Source organism: Camarhynchus parvulus, chromosome 1A (genome assembly GCF_901933205.1).
Source record: "Camarhynchus parvulus chromosome 1A, STF_HiC, whole genome shotgun sequence".
NCBI classification, from domain to species: domain Eukaryota; kingdom Metazoa; phylum Chordata; class Aves; order Passeriformes; family Thraupidae; genus Camarhynchus; species Camarhynchus parvulus.
Window position 1 is genome coordinate 48612677 of NC_044586.1, and position 27609 is coordinate 48640285.

The following is a 27609-nucleotide window of genomic DNA, read 5'->3' on the forward strand; positions in this document are numbered from 1 at the left end:
ACAGGACCATGGGGCTTTGCTATTATGTGACAAATAAATGCAATACTTTAATAATTGAAATTATACTACTATGGAGAAAAAAACAAAACCAACAAACCACTTAATTGAATTTATAAAAAGTTACCTCTGCCTTTACATTCAGTATTGTGTTAGAATTATTTTTGCCCATAAAGAATAGGGTATTATGAATTGAAATCCACCTTCAGACCCATGATACCACAAGTGACCCTACAGTTTCTGAGGCAGCATTCTGACACAGAGGGTGGATTAGACTGGTCACATACTTTTAGTTTCTGAAAACAATTTTGCTGCTATAAGTACCTCAGATTTTGTAAAGGCTTATATTCCAAAAGACAAAAATTGTCTTTTGAATTTTACCTTCCTAGAAGTAACAGATGGGCAGTATGTGACAGAAGGACATAAGAGGTAGGTGGCATGCCCCCATCCTTGCAGTTAATAGGACTGGCACTTTCAATATAGAAATAATGCCAGGCCAGGCCAGACCATATGCAGTGTCAATGTACATCAGGTAAAAATAACTCTCTCTTAAATTTGATGTCACAGATGAAGGCGTAGTATCAAGGAACAGCTCAGATCACCTGATGATAAAGGCTAATAAATAAACTGCATCTTTCACCTGCATGATATTTTTGATATGCTTATTTGCAGCAGAATAAAGCACTATAAACAAAATCTGAAACAAGTATTTAAATGATGATTGGTCCTGCAGTCTGGGAAAATAAGAATATTGCTTAGATGACTATGTACAGCATAATGTTATGAATACCATAATCAGTTACATCTCCATTACTACAGACTCATGCGTGTAAGAGAAGTTTCTAGACAAGTTTCAAAAGAAACTTACATGGCAAAAAGTTAAAAACTTTAATCTGACATAAATAAAAAATATAATACAAAGTAACACATAGAGTCTACCATATAAAATTCTGGAATGAGTTATGAACCAGGAATACCTGCACGTGATTTCATTCTAATGATACTGTCAGCATATTTTGGGTGCATTTACAGAGCTGCAAATTCAAGCAAAACTAAAAGTCAGATTTTGCTCCGAATGATGCTTTTCCAAAGCTATGAGAACTGTGTAACAATAGCATGAAGAAATTTCAGCAGAAGGCAGCTTGAACCCTGCAGTCAAAGCAGAGATTCCCCAAATACGCTGTAGAGTTACTGTGAAGTTCCCGATATTTGAACTTATTACTGCAAATTGTAGAACACTTCTGATATAAATTTCTTCATCATTTATTGTATTAAAATAAGCCGCCTCCTCTATGCTTTCACTTTAGTAAGATCAATGATGCATAGTAAAAAAAAAAAAATGTCCTGCCTATATTTCACCTCACATCCATGAAATTACTCATATCATGATCTTCCCTGTGAGGACCTAATAAGGCATGCATTTTTTGCTACAGCATGACAACAATTAGTTTTTTAATACTACCTTCAATCCACATAGCACTGACTGGTCAGCCCATCTAGTCTACTTACTTGGTAGAAAAAACACATGTAAATGAAATTTTGAAGTTATTACTTAGTATTTTAGAAAAAAAATCCAAGTTACAAATTCTTCTCTCTCCATGGTTTTTCACATGCAATTAGCCTTCTTGGTGCAGGGCTGAATCTCATCCCACTGTTGCAACAAGTGGCTGCTGCTAGAAGGTACTCAGCTGACCAGGTTCTCTCAGCAGTGATTCTGCATTCAAATTTGCCCATATGGAGAAGACATGAATTTGGAGTCAGTCCCATAAACTATGATGACAAGTCCTAAGTGATGCTGCAGCACAACTCATCATCATCTTTATGGCCTGGAACTGGTCTCTTCTCTTTTGTGATGAGTTCAGAATTGCTGCCAAAGGTTTTCTCACTAATTTTTTTCCTAACACATGCACACAGACCAAGAAGTTGAGATGGGAAGAGCTTTAAAGTTAGGAATTGCAAACTAAAAATGGATAGTATAAACTAGAGAAGTCTACCTAGACATTCTATGGGTCACTGAGACGTTTGGTCATAGATTCTGAGATATTACATAAGAAGAGGTAAAAGAATTTGCATTTATCTATATGAATGCAAGGCACCATTACGGCAACCATAAGAGATAATCCATGGCAAAAGAAGAGTTTAGTACACAGTAAGAATGTGAATAACTGCATTAAAGAAGGCTGAGAAGAGAACAAGGTACAAAACCCAGTATGCAGGAAATGGACATGTACCACCAGCATGACCACTCACCCCAACTGCTTCTTTTGTGAGGTTCAACAAGGACTTTAGCAAAAGTGAGCCAAAGAAGGATTTGACACACATGCAGTACTGATGTGTGTAAACAGTTGTAACAATTTTTTAATATGAGGGTGGAATCACAATTTAAATATAAATTACATATTAATAAAACCAGATTATTTAATCTATTCTCAATTATTTTACTTCACTTTACTTTTACTTCTAAAAGAAGTTATGAGCAAAAGCAAACCAAAATTTTTTCACAGGAAAATAAATATTTTAAGTTTTATGATCAACCTTGCCTAACCCACAGATATTTTTCATATGAAGTCTGTTGTGATTAAGCTAAGTGAGTTTGGATCTAAATTTACATCTCAGCTTTTACAAATATTTCAGATGAATTTCTATGGAATAAATGAAGAATGACACCTTAATTAGTAATGCTTCCCTTGGCAATTAGGATTCTCTTGGCTTCTTTCAGCAATTAAAGTGGCAGTGGCATATCATTAAGATCTTCACATTCCCTGTGCCTCCTCAGAAGCAATTACTGTGTGAAGCACTGAAAATCAGGCTCATAGCTATAATCTGTTCTCTAAGGATCTAGCAGCAGGATAAACACTTTTGCTTCTTCCTTCCATAGTAATTTTGCATTAGCCCATTATCATTATCCAATCAATCATTAATGTAATTTTAATGTGTCATTTTTCATGAAGTTCAATTTAATTTTTAAAAAGTAACTGATTATAGTAAATTGATTTTGCAAAAGTGTGTAATAGTAAAATCATTTAAATGAAGACAGTTATCACATTAGCACTTCTCTCCATGGCAAGATGCTAACATTCATTTAGCACAATGAAATACCAGCATTAAGTACAAAGTAGCATAACAGAAAATACTCACATGAGACATCTTGATATAATAATAGTAACACCTTCATACAGCACTAAAAGTGCAGCTTACAACATACATAGGAAATGTTGACCTTGATGTATGCATGTTCGTTTATGAATGTTAAAATGAGGACAGGTTTGCCAGAATTTAGCAGGATAAGACAGTTACACCTACATAAAGGACATTTTTGACCCTCTGACAAAATAAACAAAAAATATACACCATTGCTTTTGAACCCAGTTTAATTGTTTATTAATTATGAGCCAAAATTTGACTAATATTTCTGCAGAAATATAAATCCACTGGCTTAGTTTTTAAATTTTCTGTTACTTTCTCAGTAGTCTCATTCCAAATGTTGGAAGTCCTTGAAATACTCTGTGCTGGGATTCATGAGTTTTATCTTGCAGAAAGGGATACTCATTTGCTTGTCTTCAGGGTCTCAGTGTCTTGGATCTTCAGAGTCAGCAACTGTCTGTGATTTACTCTTGAAAAGAAAGATTATCCCCTCTTCATAAGTTTTTCAAGAAAAGCTCTTACAGTTTCAAAGGAATCATGTTAACTTCCTGCTGTAGTTAACTTACAGATCAACCATGCCAGTCTTTTCCAGCAGATGAAGTATTATTCCATGAAGTATTCTGAAGTTTGCAGCCAGGATATTTTCATAGCAGTTTGTGACACATCGTCCTTCAGGTTTTTTCACTGAGTAAAGAAAATATGCTCAACACATAGATTTGTGGTGCTGGATGTTAGATGACACTTTGGCACACCTTGATGTAAAGTAAGGAGCAGGCATTCCTGAATAAGCAGTGGTATTTGCTGTGCTGCACACTTCAGGCACTGATTGCATTTTTTACCAACCCCATATTTTTTCTTCAACAGTCCACTGTGTTTGAAATTCAAACAAAGCCTATTTCATCAGCCACACAACATATCCTCAATAATAGTAAAAACCTTGCATTGATACAGTTTGCTTCAGCACTACAGAGCCACCTACAGCTACAGTGCTTGTCTTGATCAAACCTGAGATTATCATGCTAGGTCTAGACTGAACATGGAATGGGAAATGAAACTTTTTAGTTCACACCTCTTTTGTCTTTGAAGTCAAATAAGCTCAGCTGAAACTCTAATACTTCTTTATGCCTTCCTGTCAGAAATTACAATGAAATCTTTTGCCCAGTGTCTCAAAAGTATATGGTAAGTAAATACACGGTCACATTGTCCATCCATTGAGCCTGAACATGAGCCAACTCTAATTCAAAAGTGTTGTGAACATGTCAGTAACCCCAACAGTTCTGTAGTGCAGGTACTGGCATCACTGTGTCAGTGCTTGGGTTTTGTGTTGCGTTTTGGCCAACTATTATGTCTCCATACCTCTGCTACCAAGTCCCATGACCTCTTCAATTAGAGTAAAAGAAATCTCTACCTCCCTTTTGCTTCATAAATAAGTTTCTCTATGAGGCAATTCCCTTTGGAAATATACACTTTTGTTCATTTTCTGTATTCCAAACATACCCATTAGCTTATAAGGTACTCTTTGGAAAAGAGCTCCTCAGTGTGAGTAGATGAGAAAGAGGTTCTTTGGACAAGCTGGGCACTAGAGGCCAGCTAGACTGAGCAAATATTATTGCATCCCATTTGCCAGTAACAGGACAGTCAAGAAAAACTGAACACAATATAAAATAATCGTGAGAGGGAGCGCCTAAGTTTTACTTAGACCCAGCTGAGATGAATACACATAATTTCCGTGATGGGATCATCTTGCAGCAGACTGCTGCATCCCACAGTGCTTCAACATGTAGCAAGATTTCACAAGGCAACACCTGTGACAATAGGAATCAGAAATATTTTTGTTATTTGGTTAGTGAATCAAGAGCACATCTTTACTTTGGGGTAATCATCCCTTTCCTATACATGAGGAAGACTGGCTGAGGATCATCTTGTCACAGAGGAGTTTCAAATGGCACAAAGCTAGTTGAAAAATCTCCCATTTGTATATGGATTGCTGGTTATCTCAAAAAAGCCTGGAAGACCTGATGCTAGCAGTGGGCAATCTCTCAAGCATTTTTAGAAAGACTTACCTTCTAAATTTATTTGAGACTAATTAGGAGAAATTGCAGTAGAAATGACAAAATACTAACTACTGTTCTAAGTGCAATATATATAAAGTTTATCTTACTACCTCCAGTGCACCTTTTCTGTTTTTCAATTGCCAGTGTCTTAGCACTGATAAACCAGTGTGTCAAGGTACCCCACCCTACCTAATAGCTGCTTTGAGAAAATTCAGAGAATGCTTACATTAGCCTAAACACCTAAAGTTTTTGGCTGCTATAGTGAGGCCATATGATTAAATGATCAGAGAAGAATTACAAACTATCTGATGTTATATAAATCTTGCAAAATTCAAACAAAACCTATGCTTCCCGGTCTTTAAATTCACAAACCAAAAAGTAAGCATTCTACCAAAGGACAAGGGAGAGCTTTGCTCTTTGAGGCAGTAGCTGAAGTCTTTGCTCTGCTACCCTTTTCTAAGAAGAAATGCAGCAGCAGCAAACAGAAAGCTAGGTGGTGCTACTATGCTGACTTTATGATTACAACCACATATGCAGCACACAAACTTGGAAAAATGAATCAAATAGATCCAGAAGAGTTTACATATGTAGATGAAGAAATTAATTAGGTAAGTATTTGAGTATTAGGTAAGTATTTGAGTACTTTAACATTTGGTTCAGGAAATTAGGTTATATTGATAAGAAATGAAAAAGCGAAACAAATCTCTCGGATAATCTGCTCTTGCTTTTAAAAGAAAAACATTAAGGTGAAACATATTTTCAGTAACTGTTGAAAAGTAATATACAAAGTTTTATCTCACAGAACATAGTACTAATTGAAGGAGTCTATGCTTCATATTGCCATATAATACCAAGCATTAGTAAGGATTTTCTAAGATGCTGGAAACATCTTAAGTATTATTAGGTTTTTAACACTTTCCTTCACTTTGAAGCAATTCTACACCTATTCATTTAAGAATAATTAAACTTGAAGTTATAATTTAGCAAAAAGTTCCTTCTATTTCATCCTTTTACTATTGGTAGAACAATTTTTTTAGTTATTCTGATGTATATGTATGTTTTGGCCCAGAGACTAAGGACTGATGCATTTCAAATTATGAAGGCTTATCTGTGACAGGGATCTTGCAGCAGTTGCTAAGAGAAGTGTGATTGTATTCCTGACATCTTACTTTATCTGTACAAGTAATCCAGAGTTGCAATAGAGTAATTTCAATGTATTCACCTTGCATATTTTTCTGAAATAATGAAAGTGGGAGCAGATCTCATTTTCAGATGAAACCCAGATTACTCATCTTTAAGTTGCAAAGGTAATTCTGTTTCTCATCCTGCCCTTCTTTGCCAGGTGACCACGGACAAACAGTGTGTAAGAGCTGGCACCACCCTCATTCTGGCTGACTTCAGTGCCCCCGTGGCTCTTCTCAGCTGAGTTATGAGCTCAGTAGCAGCAATGAATGTGGTTTATCCAGGTGACAGGCACACACAACAGCCCTACCACTGAGAAGCCAGCAGATCCCAGTGCCATCCTCAGCTTTGTCACCAAATTGCCCATCACCTTGGGTGATCTCTGTTTATTCCTATGTTTCATTTCACTCAGCTGCAAACCAGATTATACTCGTCCTCCTCTCTAAGGATGTGTGACAAGTGTCATATGAAAGAGAGGAAAAAATTACTTCTTCTCTAATTCTACATCTAAGAAGACTGCTAACCAGAGCATTCGTCTCACAGATTTCCTTTAGTTCTGAAACTACAGCAGCAGGAGAAATGTGATTCTTAAGCCACATTCAGGAATCAGTACCTATATTTACTATTTATAAATAGTCTCCTAAGAACATCTCGGCCAATTTCAAGTGCAAAAAGAAAAAAAACTAAAACGTTAGCAGATTAATGGTGATCTTTATATTCTCAAAATACAATTATAAACAAAAAAACCACAAACCAAAACCCAAAACATCAACAAGTTGTGACAGAAAAATAATCTTGCACAGATTCTTTATTATTACAGAGACTACAATTTTAAAGAAGTCACCAAAATGTTTTCTTTATAAATGAGAGACAGAGAGAAAATTCTAAGTGCTTGTAGATTGTTTATTCCAAATGCAAAAGTTTAAGAAATTAAATGTATATCAGTTCCATATGCAACGTGTCATAGCAGAAAGCAGAACAGAATATGAAGAATGAATTTTGCCCTTCAAATCTTGGCAAAAGTTTAGAGCAAGAGCAAGGCTGAAATGTTTTACTTTGGAAGTCAAACCCAAATACTACCGCTTAGTAATATTGTCCTGTTCAGGCTGTTTAATTAGTAAGAATTTCATTTTACGTTATTATTTATTTTCCTTTTTTTTTTTTGTGGTAAGACCACTGAGCATTACTAATCCTTTTAAAGCAAGTTTTAAAAAAACATCTCTCATTCCTTTTTTATTTCTAGATTGGAAGCAACAGAATAATACCTTTTAGTAACCACTAGGCTATGCTAAGATACAACTCAATCTACTTTTTAAAATAATGCACAATTTAAATGCACGCAGATGTGCAAAGGCACATCAAAAAACCCCCATGCATTAGAGAAGATATTTAGAGTAACCCACATATCTTGAGTCAATTAACCTGTCCTGCTGGGGTTTTAAACCCAAATATAATTATGAATTAAGGAGATCCAACTGAGCCTTCCTGAAGCAAACAGTACCTACCTAATACTGCTGTTGTAACTCAACAGAAATAAACAGGCTTTTAAAATTTTATAGAGGAAGTTTTTAGCTCAAATTTTACTTCTTTCCTCTGATGATTTGCTTTAGATTCAAGATTGCAACAGAAAAAAAAATAGAAATGTTAAAAAATCTTTTATATGGATGTTTGCTTACTAAGTAAAGAAGATTCTAAAAGTATCTGGTATGTGCTCATAATTATAGATAAGGGAAAGGTTACCACATCCTGTGAGAAAGTAAATAGAATACAAATTATGAGAAAGAAATCTGGAATATAATGAATTGTCAATAATTGGAACTGTTCTACAAATCCCCATTAATGAGCAATATTTACCTTGTCACTGCTCAGACTAGCTGTGAATGCTTTGCCTTGTAATGTATTGGCAGGATTCAGATACAAAAGGATAATTATCTATTAGTCAAGTTAATTCCCACTTTGAGAGCCTTTCATGCAAAAACAAAAAAAAAAATGTAAAATAAGTAATAAGATTATGTTTTCTGTAAGATGTATAATAGTGTTTCATTTTTTAAAGCATGTAACAGAATACATCAAAAAAACATGAATTGTTTCTTTAATAATGTTTTTTTAAAGTCAAGTGGAGTAACACTAGATTGACTGTATGAATGTGCCAACATAAATATAAACCTCTTTTTTGGAAAAGTACAAATGAACTGCAATTGAGATTCTCAGTAGTGTTGAGTCATAAAGATTTTTATTTCTTGCTCTTAGAAAGGTTACAATTCATAATTTAAAATCCCAACTTTATAATCTAATTTAAAATATAATTTTTGGTTATGACTGTGGAAATCAAAGCGAGAACATGACTTGAAGGTGCTGCAGTCCAGAATAGTATTTGTGACTTTAGTGCAAGACAGTATAATTTGGAGGATTGAATATTCTTGAAACATAAGTGCAAGACAAGTTTTGAAGTCTTCCAACATATCCCTTGTTTTAGTTAGTAAAGTCAGCCTTAAAAAGGAGAAATTTTTCTCAAGAGATAAAATTGAAAACCACCACTAGATTTGGCCTGTGGGTTTTGCCAACCCTGCAGAACCTGAAATATTTGGGCACAGTTCCCATATCTAAAAAAACTGTCTCACTGTAATTATCTTAGATAGAGTATTAATCTACTAAAACCCATCTTTCTACATTTGGCTGCAGGATAAAATTTGAATTCAACTCTCAATAAATTTTGAGACTCTCATCTGAAAAACATTATGTAATGCCAACAGATTGCCTTTTTTTCCTATGAGAGACAATGAATCTCATATGTTAGTTTGTTAACTCTGACACACAGAAAATGTAAGTCGTCTAGTTCAAACACTGCTTAAGGATAAGGCATGGGATGCCTCTGAGAAATACAATGAAGAATTAGAACTTAGCTGGGTTGAACACACTAACTACACTAGAAGTCGATTACAAAGGTTGTAAAATTCAACTTGCTGACATGATGAAATTCCAGGAGAAAGGATGATCACATTCTTTTGTATCTGTTCCTTTCGTGTACCCTATGACCCTGGATATATATGACAACATTCTAATAATAAAATAAAATAAAATAAAATAAAATAAAATAAAATAAAATAAAATAAAATAAAATAAAATAAAATAAAATAAAATAAAATAAAATAGAATAAATAAAATAAAATAAACATAGACAAAGATCTCCCTGTCATTTTCAGTATTTAGGATAGCAGCAACTGCCTTTGAGCTCTTCAGCAGTTGATTTTATCCTATGGCCTCCTTCATTATGTTTTGTGCAAAGCCTGCTTTACAGAAAGACTTGAATTTCCATATTGTGCAGGTTTTCTAGGGAATTGCAGATTCTGCCACTGTTATAACCCTGCTCAGCAGAGCACAAGCCTTTGGCTGAGCAAAGTGACAGTGCCTCCACTCCCACAGCTCCTCCAGAGTGTGGGAACCTTTTCTACCAGATGCTTCCCTAGATTCACCTTCATATGCGTATGATCCTGGGAGGTGGTACTATTTTCCCTTGAAAATAGTACCCTCCTGAAAACAGGACAATTGAAATACCAGAAGTTTTAGGCTTCAGAGATTAATTTTTAGGATATTTGGACTTGAAGAGCACAATGAATATTTAAAGCCCCATTTCCACTGACTTCAGCTAATAGCTGTTAGTGGCGTGCGCCTCTATGAAATCAGATTCCAGTTTATGAAACTGGACACAGGAAACAAATAAGATACCATCAGTTACTATAGGTGGAAACATTTCAGTCTCTTACAAGGAAGTCCTTCTGTGCAGCACAAATGGGGATAAAAGTCAGTTCCTTTTAATCAACCCTCAACTATTTTAACTGCGAAATATTCCTTTGCCTTTCTGATGATACTGCCCATCATCCATCACATGTTTCCAGTCTCTTCACAAATGCAGATTTCCCTGATAACACAGCATCACTTCAGACCCAGAGCAGCTTTAATGTGTATTGAAGCAGATGGGAATCCCTCTTGAAAAAACAGCAAATGACCACTTAATACTTACACTTACCCAGGAAGTCAAGAGAAGGCTGCAGGGAGTGCCTGGATGATGGCTCTTCATAACATTAATAGTTCCTGACTGTACACACTAACAATTCTGCTTGCAGGTGTTCTTTTCCCTACAAATAAATAACCTTTTCCTTCCTCTCACTGCAGCTCCAGTGTTTCCTACAGTACCTCATCAATCTCTTCAATGGTTATTGACGGAATTATTAAGTTTTTATTTCATTTCACATATGTTAATGGTGGAGAAGTCCACACATCCATTGGTGCCCCAACTTTCCCTAACAAGTGTCTAGGTAATAATCATTATAGCTAATAGCTATGAAGAAAAGGAAATGATGACTGACCTAGAGCATTTTTGGTGGGAAGAACTACAGTATCTGCTGGAAGAACAGTCACAGCAATGACCTTGAAGTAAAATGTAGAAGTAAATCACATGGCCAGGAGATGAGTTTTCAATCAATCAATCTGAGGAAGCAACCATCAGCAGCAGACGAAAGGGATAATGGTTGAACTAAATTATTGACAACAATATTTGATTGGGTTCTTTAATGGTCAGACAAGATACTGATATAAACCAGTATGGAAAACTGAATTGGGGAGGTTAGGAAGACCCTCTGAAGACACCAGAAGAACAGCTCCTTGCCAAGACAGCCTCTGGGGAAGCACAGGAGCATGATGAGAGGAAACTGGAGCTTTCTCCTTGTTGCTGGATCCAGCTGCAAGTTATACTCTAACTGGGGTTGCAGACAGCATGACCCCAACATTATCAGTGACCTGATCAAAAATGGGAACTTCCCCTAGTCATTGCTTGGGATAGGTGCATGGCAGCACAACACCCCTGATGTGTTTAGAGTGGAAGTTTGCAATTGAACCAGGTCATGTGCAGATGAATCTGTTGGACATCATCTTTTGCTGATGTGCTCAAGTCAGCCTGCCTCCATGGCTGCCTTTTGACAAGGCTGCTGAAGAGGGCGGGCAGCAAGCACCGTGCCCCCAGCACCCTGCACTACTACAGCAGCTCAACACCCTCCAGCAGCTGGAAACTGAACCCACACTAGTGGGCTGGATCTGGACAAAGATGTGCCACCATCACCAAGCCATTTCACAGGTGTTTGGTGAGTGCAAATGCATGGGGCAGAAGGTGGGACTCACAGGAGAGCGTCATGCTTTAGTACAAACACTTATCTCTGCTCTCTACTCCAACTTATCCATGTCACCTGAGTCTTCCTGCTTTCTCCTGCTACATTATCCCATTTCCCTTAGGTATTTGCTGCCCTGCTTGGAAGTTTTCTCATCTCAGTTCCAGTCTCCAAGCACAGTAGCTCCCGTTCCCCATTGACTCCATGACTGGTTTCCCTCCCTCTCCTCACAGTTCCTGGTCACCAGCCACAGGTCTCCATGCACCAATCCCATTGTTACAGTCCCAGCCATTTGTGTCTAAGTTTCACAAATCCAAAATGAGAGATACAATTGATAACTGGGAAATTTGAGTCCAACTGATTAACACTTTGAAAAAACTTAAGTCAGTTTGGTTGCTTTTTTAAAGAAAGCATAATACATAGATAATTTTGGCAATTATTGCCTGTGTACAATGGGCAGAATACAAACAGAAGGAGACTAAAAAGAAACCTATATAGCACGGACAGTACATTGATTCTTTTTGATTGCTTTATAAAAAAAGATACAAACTTGCTTACTGTCAGCAACACGACCTGTTTTTGCAGGTGGGCTGAGGAATAGCGGCAGCAGTTGATTAAAGGAGCTCTCTTTATGAACAATCTATTCCACATAGTTTCAGTGTTAGACAGAAAGACATCCTTAAACTAGCATTCATACATACATTTTTTTCAAGAGAAAGACCATACAGCAGATAGAGAAAGGAAGGGGAGACTATGTGGCAAATACCACTTTATTCAGGTATATAATTAATCCTATTTTAATGGAAAAATATGTTTCTCCTAAATATTTTTTAACAAAGTGCCATAAATTGTAACATTCAAAACCAGTATCTAAATGAGACTGTACTCTTAGTTCTGCATTTCAGATGTAGCTCATCATCTGTATTTACAAATCACTGAACATCTGAAATGAATCTTATTCCTGACTAGTCCAAACTTTTTGTATAAAATGAAGATATAACACAATACCATAGGATAGGAAATGTTTTAGGCATTTAAAATGTTTTACAAACGTTATGATTTTAGATACTTTGTTAAATACTTTTTAGATACTTTGTTAAAACACAGGCACAGTGAGACAAAATAGTAAAATAGAGACAGCCAGGAAATGGACACTTACCCACAGTGCTTCATGTGAGGTGGTTTATCCATTCTCACCGCCAGTTTAATTTTCAGGTCACTGTCCTGGCTGTTTTTGGGAACTATCATTTTATGCAGATCAGGAGACTTTGGACTATTGGATGTTGGATATAACACAACCTGCAAGTCATGAAAAGAAAAACTTCAGCAAGCTGATTAAAAAAACTGCTTGTAGTCTTTAATGGAAACATCTAAGCAGTGAAGATTCTTGTTGCATCTCCTCCAATACAAAAGATGACTAAAATAGATTTCCTAAATCTAATAAACCAGCTGACTCAATCTCATTGTAACAGACCAATTTCAAAAATTAACTCCTTCCTTCTCTTACAAATGGGAATTTTCATATTATGAGTTAATAAAATTTCCTCCTGTTAATATCTTTTGAATTAACTTTCTTTTTTTTTTTAAAGGAACAGTTGGCATTTCAAAAGGGTCATGTACAATTAAATAGGAACTTAAACTTTTACATTATTCAGTGCTCTGCTGGAAACACCTTTTGAAGCCATTGCTTGAGCATTATGCAACGGATCAGCCCTCAGTAGTGGCATTGCTTGAGAGAAGATAACCAAAGTGTATTTCTTGTTACTGTCTCAAATTTTTGATCAAGAGCATTAATAAAAGTCAATTTTAGTAAAAAAACACAGAAATTGTAGATGAATTCCAAAGCACCTTTGCTGCAAATGGAATGTAATAGGTGTAAGACACTATGTCCAATTCACACGTGATATGACACAAACCTTTTGTGTAATCCACAGTAAAAGACATAAAAACCCCCAAACCATTGAATTTTAAATATTTAATTTTTAAAACATATAAATTTCTTGCAACTTTTATTAACATGTAAATTTAGATTAGTGTAACTCACAATAAATAAAATATTATTGTTATTAATATTGTTAATTGTTTTTAATTGTTAGTATTGTTAAATATTTATTTACCATCCAAAAAGTGTATCCATTTATAGTCAGTACAATTAAAAGTTACTGCTTCATCAAACCCTTACCCAAAGTGACATGTTCAGCAGTTAAATGCTGCTGAAACATAATTTCCTTTCATTTTTATTCTAAGTGCTACTTTTGAATCTGGACTCTGAAGTATTCTAAAATATTAGAATTTAGACTCTAAAGTATTCTAAACGTACTACTTGGGAGATTTTCATAACATTCAGTGAGTTCTGAATTACAACTACCATGAATTACCGTTATCATTTCGAAAGCAACGACACTCTAAAAAGCATCATTTTTCACATCTTTCATTTCTTGAAAAATAAAATGAATCATTATGTTAACCATCAAGTTATTTTCCTACCCATAGTACTTGTGTCATACATATAAAACTCAATATATTGTCCTCTGTGTTACTACAAAGGATAAGTTAAGGATTTGAGCAAAACTGTCCATGCAAATATAAATCTAACAGATGTTATTAGTCAAAAATATTACAACAGTGTCATTCAGATCTAATCATCTGAAAGATGGTGTAAGTAGAAGGCCTTCAGTTCCTCATCTCAATATTTTGCAGAAGCACATTCTGTTAATATCAGGAGCTCCAGTCAAGCAGAGGAATATGATGCATCACTCCTAATCAAATATGCAACATTTGTAAGACCAGTGGAAGAATTAACCTGTCAGATCTATTGAGTACATTCAGTACCTTTTAAAGCAATAGCAGAAGAATCAGTACATTCTGATTTTAGCAAACCTCGTTACATTTTTTCTTTTTGCAAATGCACAGAAACCACTACTTATAACAGAGTTACTCCTTCTTTCTGGTTTTCATTCTGAGTAAAATGCATTCCTTAAATAACATTTAAAAACATTATGAGCATGGAAACCTTTGCGTTCTGATGTATCAAGGGGGAAATTATTTTTTGTTTATTTATCCCTTTAACTGCAAGATTATATAAGCAGAATTATTATACATTCCTTGCATTTAATCACTAGGCATTCACACACGACTGCAGGTGATGCTAAGAATTTTTCCTTTTCTACAATCCGCAGTTCCTGTTGTCCTACAACTGCTTATTACAGCTCATGCATCTCAAGTGACAACTTTCTTCTGTCAACTTCCTGAGTTTTTAGAATGCTGATGAAAATAAAAGTAGACAAGAGTATGATTAATTTATATCTGTGGTAGTGACAATTCCTTTTCTGAATTTTAAAAGGAGTATTACGGAGCTTCAATTTCAAAGCTCTCACAAAGAATAAGTATCTGTCAGACTATTTGAGTATGCACTGTGCTGGGTTTGTATTACATTTTGTCATGCCTTCCAGCTTTAAACGACGAGAGCTTGAAAGAACTTTGTAATCAAACTTGTTGTTACACAAAAAACACACACAAAGCATTTGACAAGCATGAATTATCTTTGCAAAAACCTTCATACTAATACTGCCCTTAAGGGCATTGACAGCTACTGTGAACCACAGCATCAGGTGGCTGCAAGCTGCAAGCTCCCACAAAATCACTGAAACCAAAACACTTGGCAACTTCTCCTTGATAAGGAAAGTAAAAAATTGCTGAAATTTCTATTATAAGCATTCTCTCCACTATGGAACACTGCAGTGTGAGGTCATTGCCACTGTCCATGGAGAAACTTTATAAGGTTATTCTGTCTCATATTTCCTTAAGGATTTAAATCTTCTGGTTGTTTCATAATTTACTTTAAAAAATGAAATGGTACCAACTCAAATGTCTTCTCTGGCAGATGTAAGAGTCACCTAGAGGATACCCTCACTGTGCTTAAAACTTTTATAGATTTAATAGAATTCCTACTGAATCATATATTTCTGTACTACATCGTATATTTCTGAAGTTTTTTTTTATTTTATTTTGATTTATTTTATTGTTCATATACCTCTGGATATCACCATGGTTGTTTATTCAGCAGCAGCACAGAGCATTATGAGTTTTTAGTATAGAAAAGTGTTTACCATAATTATACTAACAGGTAATCAACATTAAAAAGTATAATGAACTATTAATGACTAGAAAGCTACACAGCAAACATAGCTGCTGTGCATTGCATTGCTTCAACTCATTTAAGGCAAATTAATAGTATCAGAACAGCGTGGGTTGAGATAATTCAGTAAATTTAATCATCTCATAATCATTAAAAAATACTTGACCACGTGTTCCAATCATATCCTGCATTACATTTCCTCAGACCACACAGTAACTGAAAAAGTGTCAAGTTCACTTTGTGCCCCTCCTCATCTGGATGAAAAATAAACACAAAAATTTTAAATATTATAGATCATAACTTGTAGGCATTTGTAATGTTCTCAAAATATTGTTTCTTAGCTGTAAATGACCGAAAATGTTTCTCTCTTGACCTTAAAAGCTGACAGGCAGAAAGACAATGAAGCTAATATCACTTGACAACTAAACTAACCACCATTTTTGTGATTCCATTACTTATGTAGGTTCCCAGCTGGATCACAATAAAAGAAATTAATTTAAGTACACCTGAGCCAAACAATCAATCCAGACAAGCAACTATTAATTCTGTTTTTGGCATATTGATTATATCTTCTTTTAAAGGTATAAAAGAAAGGTTGAGTTGTCCAAAGTACTCTAAAAGCTTGAACAAAGAAAACTGGGGGCATTCTTGCTTTCTCAGAGAAGATAACTGAGCCAAAGATTCAGAGTCAAAAGTGCTGTGCTGAAGTATCTCCTACTGGTACTCCCATGTTGAGATAAAGCTATCAAGCTAACCATTCCAGGCTGCAGTTGTCCTGTTGTCAAAAAAATATGCAGCCTTCAAAAGGGACTCATGAAGGCAAGAGGTAAACAGACTAGCAAGACCTTGAGAAAAATCAAGAGTCAAGATATTCTCTACATTTTCCCCCACCTGACACTTGTGGCTCTGTCAGCCAACTTATGTCCTTATGTTCTGGATGCTCCCCAGTCCCCTACTTCCACCAAACCCCACGATATTCAACAGTTGAACCCAAGTGATGGAGTTACCCACACTTCTGACCCAAGTATTTGAGATGAGAAAGATTTTTCAAGTAGGGATGATCTAAGACACATTTTGAGATCTTAGACTCTGGGCACCAGGCATTGGTAATCATGGTAATTCTGACCCAACTATGATGAGTTTTGGCTCATTGTCACAAGCAAAAGAGATGAAAGTGAAGAAGATCTGCATCTTAATGCCACAGCTGAAGAGGCAGGTGATGTATAGCATGCTATTGCAGAAAAGCATTATCTTGCCTTCAGTACCAACAGATCTGTAAAAAAAAGAAAGATGCAGCCTTTCCACAGTCTCCTCTTCATAATGCAGCCTGGGTCATCTTCAGAAAGCAAACCAAACCTCAGCCTAGCCCCATCCCCAGGGATGCTACTGATGCATGGGGCTGCCCCGGTGTCTCCCAAACCTGTCCTGTGCCCTGATACCCCAGGGAGTTGCTCCTGCTTCTGGCATCGAGCTTCCTATCCTTTCTTCAAACTCTATAGTCTCCAACAGGAGACAAAGCTAGAAAATATTCTGAGACAAAAGTTCTCATGCCTGATGTGCTCTTTCAGAATACAAACAGCCCCAACCTCACTTATGGAACATCTGGTTTTGAAAGAAATGTCTACTGACTCTTCTCAAGATATCTTCTATCCTAACTTGAAAGTTTGGAGCTGTTCTGTGTTGTCAGCCCCTTCCCAAAGACTGGCTGATGTCAGAAAGGCAGAAGCTGCTGCCAGTGTGACAAGAAGCTCAGCTGAATGCCCCAGCAGCAGCCTGCCAAGCACAGCACTGCACTCACTTTCCCTGAGCATTAAGTCATGACACCCTGCTGCCAGGAGGATGAAGAAAAATAAGCTAAAGAAGAGACTCAAAATTGGAGGTAGAAAGGGGAAAAGGAGATGTCTCTCTTGAGAATAATTCCCTTACAAAAGTTATCATCTTGGGAACCCCTAAAGAATGGGTTAGTAAGAGCTCTATCACCGAGGGAGTTTATGAGTTTTTTATGCAAGCTCCATCATCTCACCTATTGAGTGATCTCTTGCTTTTTGGCTCTGATTGGCTATGGCTGAAACACCAAGACAAGGCTTTGGGTAACAGGTGGTTAAAAAGAAACAAAAAACAAAAGAGAAATTGCATAGGCCCACGGTGAGAGAGCTATCTAGAATACTGTTGATGAAAAGAACTGGGAACACTTCACAATTTATACAATCAACCTCTGTTGATGGTGCTGCCTGAACACTAACCCTAACAGGCCTTAGCAATTGATGAAAGTAGTCTTTGAGTCCTTCCCAAAGAGCCTCTCCCCCACATCTAAGAGAGACAAGGCCTGAATGCAAAGTATCTCAAGCATTTTCAATGAGAGGCACTCTCAAAGAAGCTACTGAGAACCTCCCTGTTAGAATAGAAACTATAACACTCAGACATCACAGAGTGCTGACAGGCAAACTACTTGGGGAGCAAGAGACAAAGCAGGAGTGGAAGCAATCTCTTATAATTTTCCAGACTTAAAAAAGAAAGACAGAAGATCTCAGGCCTGAGAAACCGCAGTAATTTCAAAGTGCGATGGAGAAACACAATCCCCAGGATGGCAGATTTTAAATTAACGGTCACAGAATGAAACTGTCTCTGCTCAGGGGCTCTTTGAATGTGGCACAGAAGATAAACAACAACTGCCCAGTGCAGTCGACATTCAGAAACCCATCAATCCTGTGAGTATAGGTACCTAGCCAGTACTGCTATGTTATAATTTTAAATCAAACACAGAATAACAGCACTAAAAGAAAAAAAAAAACCAAAAAGCATAGCTGCACAGCTAATTATTGCTGGTTGCAGCTGACTGTGACACACAGGCTGTGAGACAATAGTTCTCTTTTAATTGAATAGTCAGAGCAACAAGGCTGAAATATTCTTATATTCAAAAAGTACCAGAGATCAAACACCACCTGCTGCTCTCACATTGTATCCACATGTGTGCTAAGCACGCACAAGGGCTGTCACTTTGAATTACTTACTAGGTCTGAACATCTTTATACACAAAGTACTGAACAAGCAAAAGTGGTGTCAGATCCCTGTGTTTCAGAAACCACCAGGCTGATTTTTTTTAGAAGTAGTTACACCAAAATCTGAAGGCTTCTTCACACTTTCTCAGCTGTTGCACGTACAAATGAAACATCAATTCTGCCTTCTGCATGCACATACAAAAATTATTCAAGTGGCCGGATCAGTATCAGTCACATAAAATCTGTACCACAAATTTCAAAGATCTTTGAGTAAAGTAAGTTCTTTTCATTTCCTCATTAGAATAAGTTTAGCTTCAAAGATGCAGCCCGCTTCCCTTTCTAGAAGTTAGTCAGGGGTTCAATGCACTGTATGTAAAGGTCTGCACAAACAGACACACACCACTCCAAAAGCTCATGTTCTGCAGAACCCAAATCCAAGGAACATCCTTTCCCCTTTTGTGCAGCACACATCTCTGTTTTTAATTTCAGTGAAAAACGGAATTTGTACAACTGTTCTCCAGTTTGTGTAGAACAGAGAATAACTACTAAGATTTATTTTTGTTTGAAAGTGGTCAGTGGGAAACCAGAAGAATATCCTGCAGCAAGCAATTCTCTTGGGATTCTCAACTGGATTTATTGGTATTTTTGGAAGAAAACAGCCATATCAGACAAGGGACATAGCAAGTATTACTTCATTTCAGTTAACCACGTCTTAAATGCTTTCAAGGGAAAAGATGTTAAGTACAGACATCAGCCCTTCTTTCACTTGGTGCTGCCCTGGTGGCTTCCACAGCAGAGGTTGTGAGGCCCCAGCATGAGTTTTCAAATATGGAGTATAAAAAGCTGCGAGTATGATCTGTCCTCCCTACTGAAAGCACTGGCCTGCATCTCCTCTGCTCCCCAGTGAGCTAATTACTTCTGGAAATAAGCAGCGTCTTCTCCACAAATGAGGGGCCTGCTGATATCAGGGTCTACATCTTAAGTCCATAAGTTAGAGACATCACCATCCACTGATGGGTTCAATGGAAATACCTTCTCCTCTAGAGCACTGGGGACACCTTTGCTGGATCCATATTTCATACCTTAGATCTCTTTTCCTAAAAAACTGACCCCTTGGTGGCAGAAGAAACCTTTTGGTATGTGATGGAAGTTCAAAATTCAAATCATGTAACTTGATGCTGCCTTTCTATTTCTAATTATAGATTAAACAGAACAAAACCTTCAGGATAACTGCAAGGTATTGGAAATGCAAGCTTCAGTAATGTAGAAAAGTGGTATCAGGTCAAGACACACACTTTTAAGAAAGTATTTGACAGATGAAAATTAATGTCCACAGTAAGCCTACCTCAGAAGGGGTAGGTTTGAGTTGAATTATTAAGTACAGGAAAAATACCAGTAGGAAGGATCTTCAGACCTTTTCCAAGGATAAGAAACCTAGTTGAATCAGATTGACTCCTGCAAGTCACTGCATTATAATGACCATGCATAAAGTTGCCAAACTTTATAAAAATTAAGCTTATCCAGTAGGATCCCACATATTTTCAAATGACACCTGAATTTAAATCTCTCAGACCTGAAAACAAAGACATCACCAACAAAAGAAGAGCTTGAAAGCTAAAGCGTGTACCACAAGAGTACACAGTACTGCAAATTATTTTGTAAAATATTTTGTATTTTTCTCCTGAATTAAGGATCTAATCCCATGAGCTGCAAGTCGTCTGTCAGCAACCACAGGTTTTAGCAGACCTGGGAGGTGCAGAAAGACAGACACCCAAACGGACTACTGCACAGCCAACATGCCCTTTTTGTGTTCTTTTTCACTGCTAAGGACCATGTGCATGTACATAGGGTCATTGTGGGAGGTTTATCTTTTACTGACTTACCTTTCTCAGAAGGTATTCTTTGGCAAGGCTGTGGATATTTTTGGTAAATCAGGAGTGTATTATACAATGGAAAAGCAGTATCCAGGCATGTCTTGGAGACTCCTGTTTGCTATTCCCAATCTCAGCACAAGCTTTAATGCAAGGGGAAAAAAGGTGATGGCCTTTATACTTTTTCACAGGGGAACAGCAAAAAAGAAATTATTTTAATAGGCTTATTCTGGTACAAAGTGCCAAATCTCAGGGCATCTGATAAAAGCAAGCAGACACTCTCCCAGAGAATACCAGGAAAGTGAGAATCAGAAACAGAAGATTGCTATTCCTTACCTCATCTTCTAGAGATCTTGTTTTGGCTCTGGGAAAGCTGGGTCAGACTCCAACAACAGGGCACTGAGGTCACTATCCCCTCTCAATTACCTGGTTTTTTTCTCTTTCCCCTCACCCCTCCCAACCAAGACACTTTAAACTGTTTGGACCAGCTGACAAACACAGATGTGTCAGAAGGCAAACAGGAATGTGCAGGGTAAAAAGAGTAAAAAACCTACAAACCAATCCTGTGTGGCCACAGGACACAAGTAAGGAAAAAGCTATATTCAATATTTTACATTTAAAATGTATTTATTCTTTAAAATTAAATTTTAAATCTTTTTAACTTCCTGTCCTAGAAACTTAGACAAGCTGCAGCATAAGAAAGCAGACCAAGGCTGGTATCTGAACTTTGGCTATTTGAGGTTGCAGAAACAGAGGATCTTGCTAAAACCTGTGATACTTTTTGCCTCTTTTTATTGATAATGCTTCTTTTCTTCTCTGACTCCTTGGCAATGAGTATGCTGGCTTCTGCTCACAATGGCCACATAGTCCCTCCTCCACTGTCCTTCACCTTGGCACATGACTTTCCTTCTGCTTCTTTGAAAGGACTGTGCAAGGAGGGACAGAGACAAAACTTCTCTGTGGTTAGTAACACCATGCAATTTCACCCTTTCAGTGACTCTTTTATTGTTCTGAATCCAGATATTGGTGACTCTGGTTTGCTCAGTTGCACACTGCGGCACCTCTGTGCCTGTCACACTGCCTGACTGGCTCTTGCCAGGGCGTTACCTCTGTGGGAATCTTCCCCATGCAGATCCCACCTACACCTTGACCAAGTGACCTTGGAAGCCCCTTAGAAGGATATGAGATGAGGCAAGAAGTAATCCTGAAGATACAGTCCTGGCCTTAACAAGTGACACAATGCATGAGACAACGTGTCTGAGTGTAACCACCTGTGCTCAGAGGACACAAAGTGCAGAAGAGCCCTGCTCCTTCCAAAGAGCTTGCTTGATTCAATGAGAAACAGCCAGGTCTCTGTAGAACTAAGCATTAAAATGTGAGCTATCTTCCATGCTACATGTCAGAGGGGAAAATTTCAACAGGAGAAGAGGGGGAGATTTGCAGAGCCTCTATGCCTCATTCACCCTACCGTCTTCTTTCTATGATACATTGCACTCTCTAGCTCTTGATTTTGGCTTAAGAAGGATAAATTTACAGAATTTGCAGAACAGTCTGAGTTGGAAGGGACCCAGAAGGATGACTGAAGCCAGCTATTAAGTGGATGGCCCATATGGTGATTGAACCCACGACCTTGGCATTATTAGCACTGTCCTCTGACTAACTGAGCCAATATCAGATTATCCTGCCAAGATAGGGAAACACAGAAACAGAGGAAAAGCTCATGAAGCACAAGAATAAGCTCTTACTTTACTCTCACATATTATCCCACACTCCTCTCCCATTCTGCTCCATCCTTCTACCACTTAAGTCCTCCCTTTCCTTATCCCCATTGTTTGCTACATTTGTTTAATGCCAAGTCTTACCTCTCTCCCTTTCACTTCTAATTTGAATTGTTAAAAGTATTGATATGTTACGTAGAAATTAATGCTTTAAATAAGACAAAGAGAACCACCGTGGATGCCGGATGTAAGTTTCTGAAATGTAATTAAAGTCAACCTACCACGTTTTGAACACTGGTAAAAGCCACCCTTATATAAAAAAACACTGTTTGATAGAGCCACAGCAGAACAGGCTGGTAATGAAGGCCATATACCATTTTGTGGCACATTTTATCAATATTCACACTTCTACCCATAATTTCTCACATATTTCTCTTCTCTGCACATAATACTCACTCTTCCCAGTTCTTTATCTTCAAGTGCCAGCACCCCGGTGCTTTCTGTAAAGAGTTTTACTTTGACAACAGGCCGAGGGTGAGTAGTGGTGAAATCCCCTTGGGTTCCCCATCTGCAACAAAAAAAACAACAAAATTTAACTGGGGCTGAGTACAGGCCTGAGAGTAATAGGACTTTTAATCTTTTTGTAGAATATTTATCAATGCAATCTTGGAACTTAATTTTCAAGCTTTAGGAGGAGGAGGGTGGGAAAGAAAAGGGAGGTACATTTTTGAACATCCAAGATCAAATATCTACATAGGAAAAATGGCTTTTCTCTGAGATAAAACAAATCAGGGCTTTTCTGTATGACTTTTGTCATAAAATATCAATCCAAAAATTATTAATGGCAAAACTCAAAGAACAGAAATTATATCTTCATAGAGAAAAAAAGAACCAAGAAAGAAGGCATATAAAGAGAGATCTATTTTCTATGAAACATATTCACTATCTTCTGCCCACCAGTCAAATTAATTTAGCAAAGAACCATGTCGCAATTCACTTCAGGCAACCACAGCATGAATAAATTAGGAGACTTAGGCACAGAAAATCTTATATTTTATATTCTATATTTTACAACTTAGAATGTAGGAAAAACATAAACACAAATGCAAATAACAGGAAAAAATATTATCAGAGTGCCTATAGCTCTGCAAAATAATTACTGCCACAAGGCTCTGTGCTTTTAGAGAACCTTAATTAGGCAGACAGACTTCTAGTCATTAATCTCTTATCTCAGTTAAGACACTTGGTTTGCCAGCCTTCCCCACCTCCTCCCTGTGTGTCAGTGGTACAAAAAACAAAAGTTATACAAATTAGGTTGCAATTTCCTTCAATGATCTATTGCATTATCCTGGAAAACCACATGGAGCTCATTGCATTAACTGATTAAACCGACTGTGATTATGCTAGTAGGTACAAACAAAATGCAAAAAGTAAGCGCAGCTCCAGTTTCTCCTGATTTTGTCCACTGTGTGAGATGTTACAATTATCAGAAACTAATAAAATAAAGAAAATGGCGACCTTAAGATTATGCTCTATAAAAGGATATATTACACAAGCCAAAATCTTAGGCCATCATTTAGGAAAAGCAACAATTTTCATATACATTCAAGAATACACAATCTCTCCAGTACTGCAATGTGAACATAGAATAGCAATTTTCCAGCAAAGGGATCTATTAGGCAAAAGAAAATCCTTTAATTAGCATGAGTTACAGACTTCAAGACCAAGTCTAGAAAGTAATATGCAATCAAAATCAAAAAGCTTTAAGGAAGCAGCAGTTCTGTATAAACCAATCCTACAGGTGGCTGAACATGCCTGACTCTGAAAGGGAGGTTCACCACAAATTAATCGAATCTTGCTCTAAATTCTCTCTGTTAGATAGATGCTTAATCTGTCTGTGGTGTGCATAGCTTTAGCCTCAGCAAAGTGGTAATAGAAATAGGAACTCTGACAAATTACCTTCCTGAGTGAGAGAAAACCTGTTTATGATCTGATGATAGATGCTGCAAATTCAGAATAAGACAATGCCTAGCACTACTGCTTCTCCCAGTGGTGGTGCCAGGGGTAGTTTTTGTCAAAATACAGAAATGAAATTTCCAAGGAGAAAGTACCTTTAGAAAAGATGAGATAGTTGTATTTTTAGTTTAGCCTCTAGATCCCAGTATTCAGGAAGCATGCTGCCTTCAATTTGGAAACGCAATCTAAAGGTGCACTTTGATAGCTGCACCTTCTCTCTCAGCTGTCAGGTTTGTTTGTCCCTGAGCTTCCAGAGGCATTAAACTGTGCATGCCATATTGGACAGCACCACACAAAAAACCCAAGAGAGACTCCCATTAAAATAACAAAACAAACCCAAACCCTCTCTACAAAAGTCTAGTGCCAGCATCAATTCAGAGAAGAGAAGAGAAGAGAAGAGAAGAGAAGAGAAGAGAAGAGAAGAGAAGAGAAGAGAAGAGAAGAGAAGAGAAGAGAAGAGAAGAGAAGAGAAGAGAAGAGAAGAGAAGAGAAGAGAAGAGAAGTCACGCTGACTGAAGGGAACAGACCCACCCACTCAATGACACCACCTGCAGCAACTCAGTTGCTGCAAGTTGAGCCGCAGTGTGTGCTTCAGCATCTGCTGGGGTCTGAGCACACTAGCATCAAGTTCAAAGAACTTCCTGGAAAGTGGTGCAGCTTTCTTTGGAGACCCAGGCTCTATCTCTGCAGGACACAGCCCCAAAGGATGGGACACACATGAGCCTTGCCCAGGGAGCTAAGAGAGTTCCTTCTCCAATTTAGAGGCACAGGTAGAGACTGATGAGAATGGGAGTAACGTGGGGTCATCCACATGTTGTTGGCACTTATGTAGTATCAGAAATCACCTTTAACATTGAATCTGATCACCAGCCTTGACTGACATCTTTCATCCCTTATTCCATCTGCAGCAGTAAGTGAAAATCTTGGGCTGAAAAAGAATGATCTGAATCAATTCCTAAGGCTTAATGTTCATGGTAGAAATATTCCATGCACTGATCTGCATGCTCCTGGATGATCAGGACTTCAGCTGACTCCCATAGCTTCTCAGGAACATTTGTTTATTCTGTCAGAGCTGATGATCACAGAATTTACTGACTAGGTCTTAACATCATGCCTCATGAAAGAGATCATGAGAAATCATGTTCAGTTAGAAAAGGCAAATCCAAGATTGCATCCCTTACTAACACACTTACTTTGTGGGCACCTGATGTTCCCATCAGTTGCCAATATAACAGTAAAGTACACATAGATCATCCTTTTGTTCCTTGTGAATTACTAGAACATAAGTCTTGTTTCTTTGAAGCTTCATGTTTTTGCAGAGGTATGAGTTCATACAATTTGAAATCAGCAGCCAAAAGAGTAGTATCATGTTGATTTTAGTTTTCTCCTTCCAAGAAAGAACATAAGAGACCCAATACTCCATGCAAAATGACTTTATCTAGATAGAGTTCATCTATATGCTGTACATTTAAAAGCACATTATTATGTTATTATGCATCAGGCTACAACTGAAGCAGAAGTCAGAAAAGACAGCCTAATCCAAACTCCAACTTGTAATCTAATTTGTATGAATGTTTATGTTAATAAAAATTTTTTTTGCATTTCTTTTGTTTTGTCGGTATGAAATGAGGTGTAGCAATAAGAATGGCCTTTCTGGTTGTAGTTTGCACTGTCAATATCTCCCAATAAACTCCAGTTCTGTTAGAAATAAAATTCTGATCTGTAAAGATTGTGCCATGAATATAACAAGATACCAGGAACTCAGTATTTATTAAGGATGAATCAAAATAAAGGAAAGACTGAGTAAAGCATGCAGGTGTATGTAAGCTAGCCTATTTTGAAATACTCTTTACTGTTCTGAAATTATATAGGTGTTCAAAATCTGTCAGATTTCAACTTTATTTTCTCCCCGGGCTATTTCTTTTATGACAGCTGGCCAGACTCCAGTCAACAAATCAACAATTTGTTTACTCTTCCTGTTTATGAATAACACTTCATTTTAACCGAATTCTATTTAAATGGATACCACACTTTCAGCTTCTATATCTTAGAGCATAAAAAATGATAACAGATTTTCAGCATACAGATCAATTTAAAATTCATTACAACATACATGCAAACAATAACTTTGAATAAGGTACTGTCCTATCACCAGCTGTGACTCAGAACTGTGTAATTAAATTGCATCAATCTTCCCTATAGTGCCAAGATTGTAAATACAGTATTCCTAGACAATAAATAAGATTTTACTGAATTACTTGTTATTTCCACTGTAATATTCCATCAATTTTCTCCATAATTTTGGATTTTTATTCTAGATCTATATATCTGTTCAAGGAGCTGGTGAGTTTAATGGTGAAAATAGGTCAGGAGAATACCTAATAATTAATGAAATCAATACCTGAATAGTAATTATAATGATGAAAATCTTGATCACTATTACTGTGATTTCTTGTTTCACCTATTAGATTTTAGGTGCTAGTATAATTACATCCACTTCGTTTCTCAAAAATTTAATTCTTTTCTTCCAAAACAAATTTGTTGCCTGTAAAATGCATTTTTTGACACCTATTAAAGCATTAATATTTCTGGTTCTTGCATTTCTTAATCTCCTGGGAGAGAACATCTCCTTTAAATTTAAAAGCTAAGCTGCTATGTATAGGTCAGACAAATCAATACCAAGTTTGGGTTTGCACCTGATATTTTTCCTGAAGAAAATACAGTACTTCCCAGAAAATATTTTTTTTTCTGAACCACAGACATTGAAGTCAACCACCATACAAAAGACTGTTCACATTATTCGCAAGACAAAAAATTTTTAAATTGTTTAACTGAACTACTTTCTGTTTTAAATAGGAACTAACAATGTGGTCTCCAGAATCTGAATGCCAAATTAAAAAAAAGCTGATTTTCTTTATATTTTAACTTTCAACATCAATAACTGAAATGTTTTCTGCATGAAAATAAATCTTACAGCTGACTTTTACTTTTCATACAGTGAACCTGTAGGTTGAAACCTGGCTTTCTGTGAAAAGAGAAGCAATTCCTTTGTGCCATTTTGATCTTGTTTGAGTCAAAGTATATTGCAGGTAATTTACTTACAGCTTGCTCTGCTATGGAGCTCCTGAAGGAAGGATGGAAGAAAGGATGAAAGATCAAGGAAATTAATTCATCTATCTTATAAAATTGTTATTTGCAAACAGTGCACCTTTAGCAAACCTTAACTACAAAGAAAAATGCAATGCTTCGTGTTTGTAGCAGCATATGCTTTAACTAGCAAATGTATGCAAATGATGGAAAAAAAAAACAACCAACCACCTCCACACCT

General features: G+C 36.9%; 1 protein-coding gene across 8 annotated transcripts in view; it reads right to left on the reverse strand.

The window, feature by feature from the left end:
• Positions 1-27609, reverse strand: part of CADPS2 (calcium dependent secretion activator 2) — a 280917-nt gene that overhangs the window by 120221 nt on the left and 133087 nt on the right. For all 8 annotated transcript variants that reach the window (XM_030960018.1, XM_030960017.1, XM_030960022.1 and 5 more), the window contains exons 7-8: positions 22722-22833; positions 12699-12838 (exon numbers count right to left, since the gene is read on the reverse strand). In XM_030960018.1, the coding sequence (XP_030815878.1) occupies positions 12699-12838; positions 22722-22833 (252 nt within the window). The remainder of the gene's footprint in view (positions 1-12698; positions 12839-22721; positions 22834-27609) is intronic.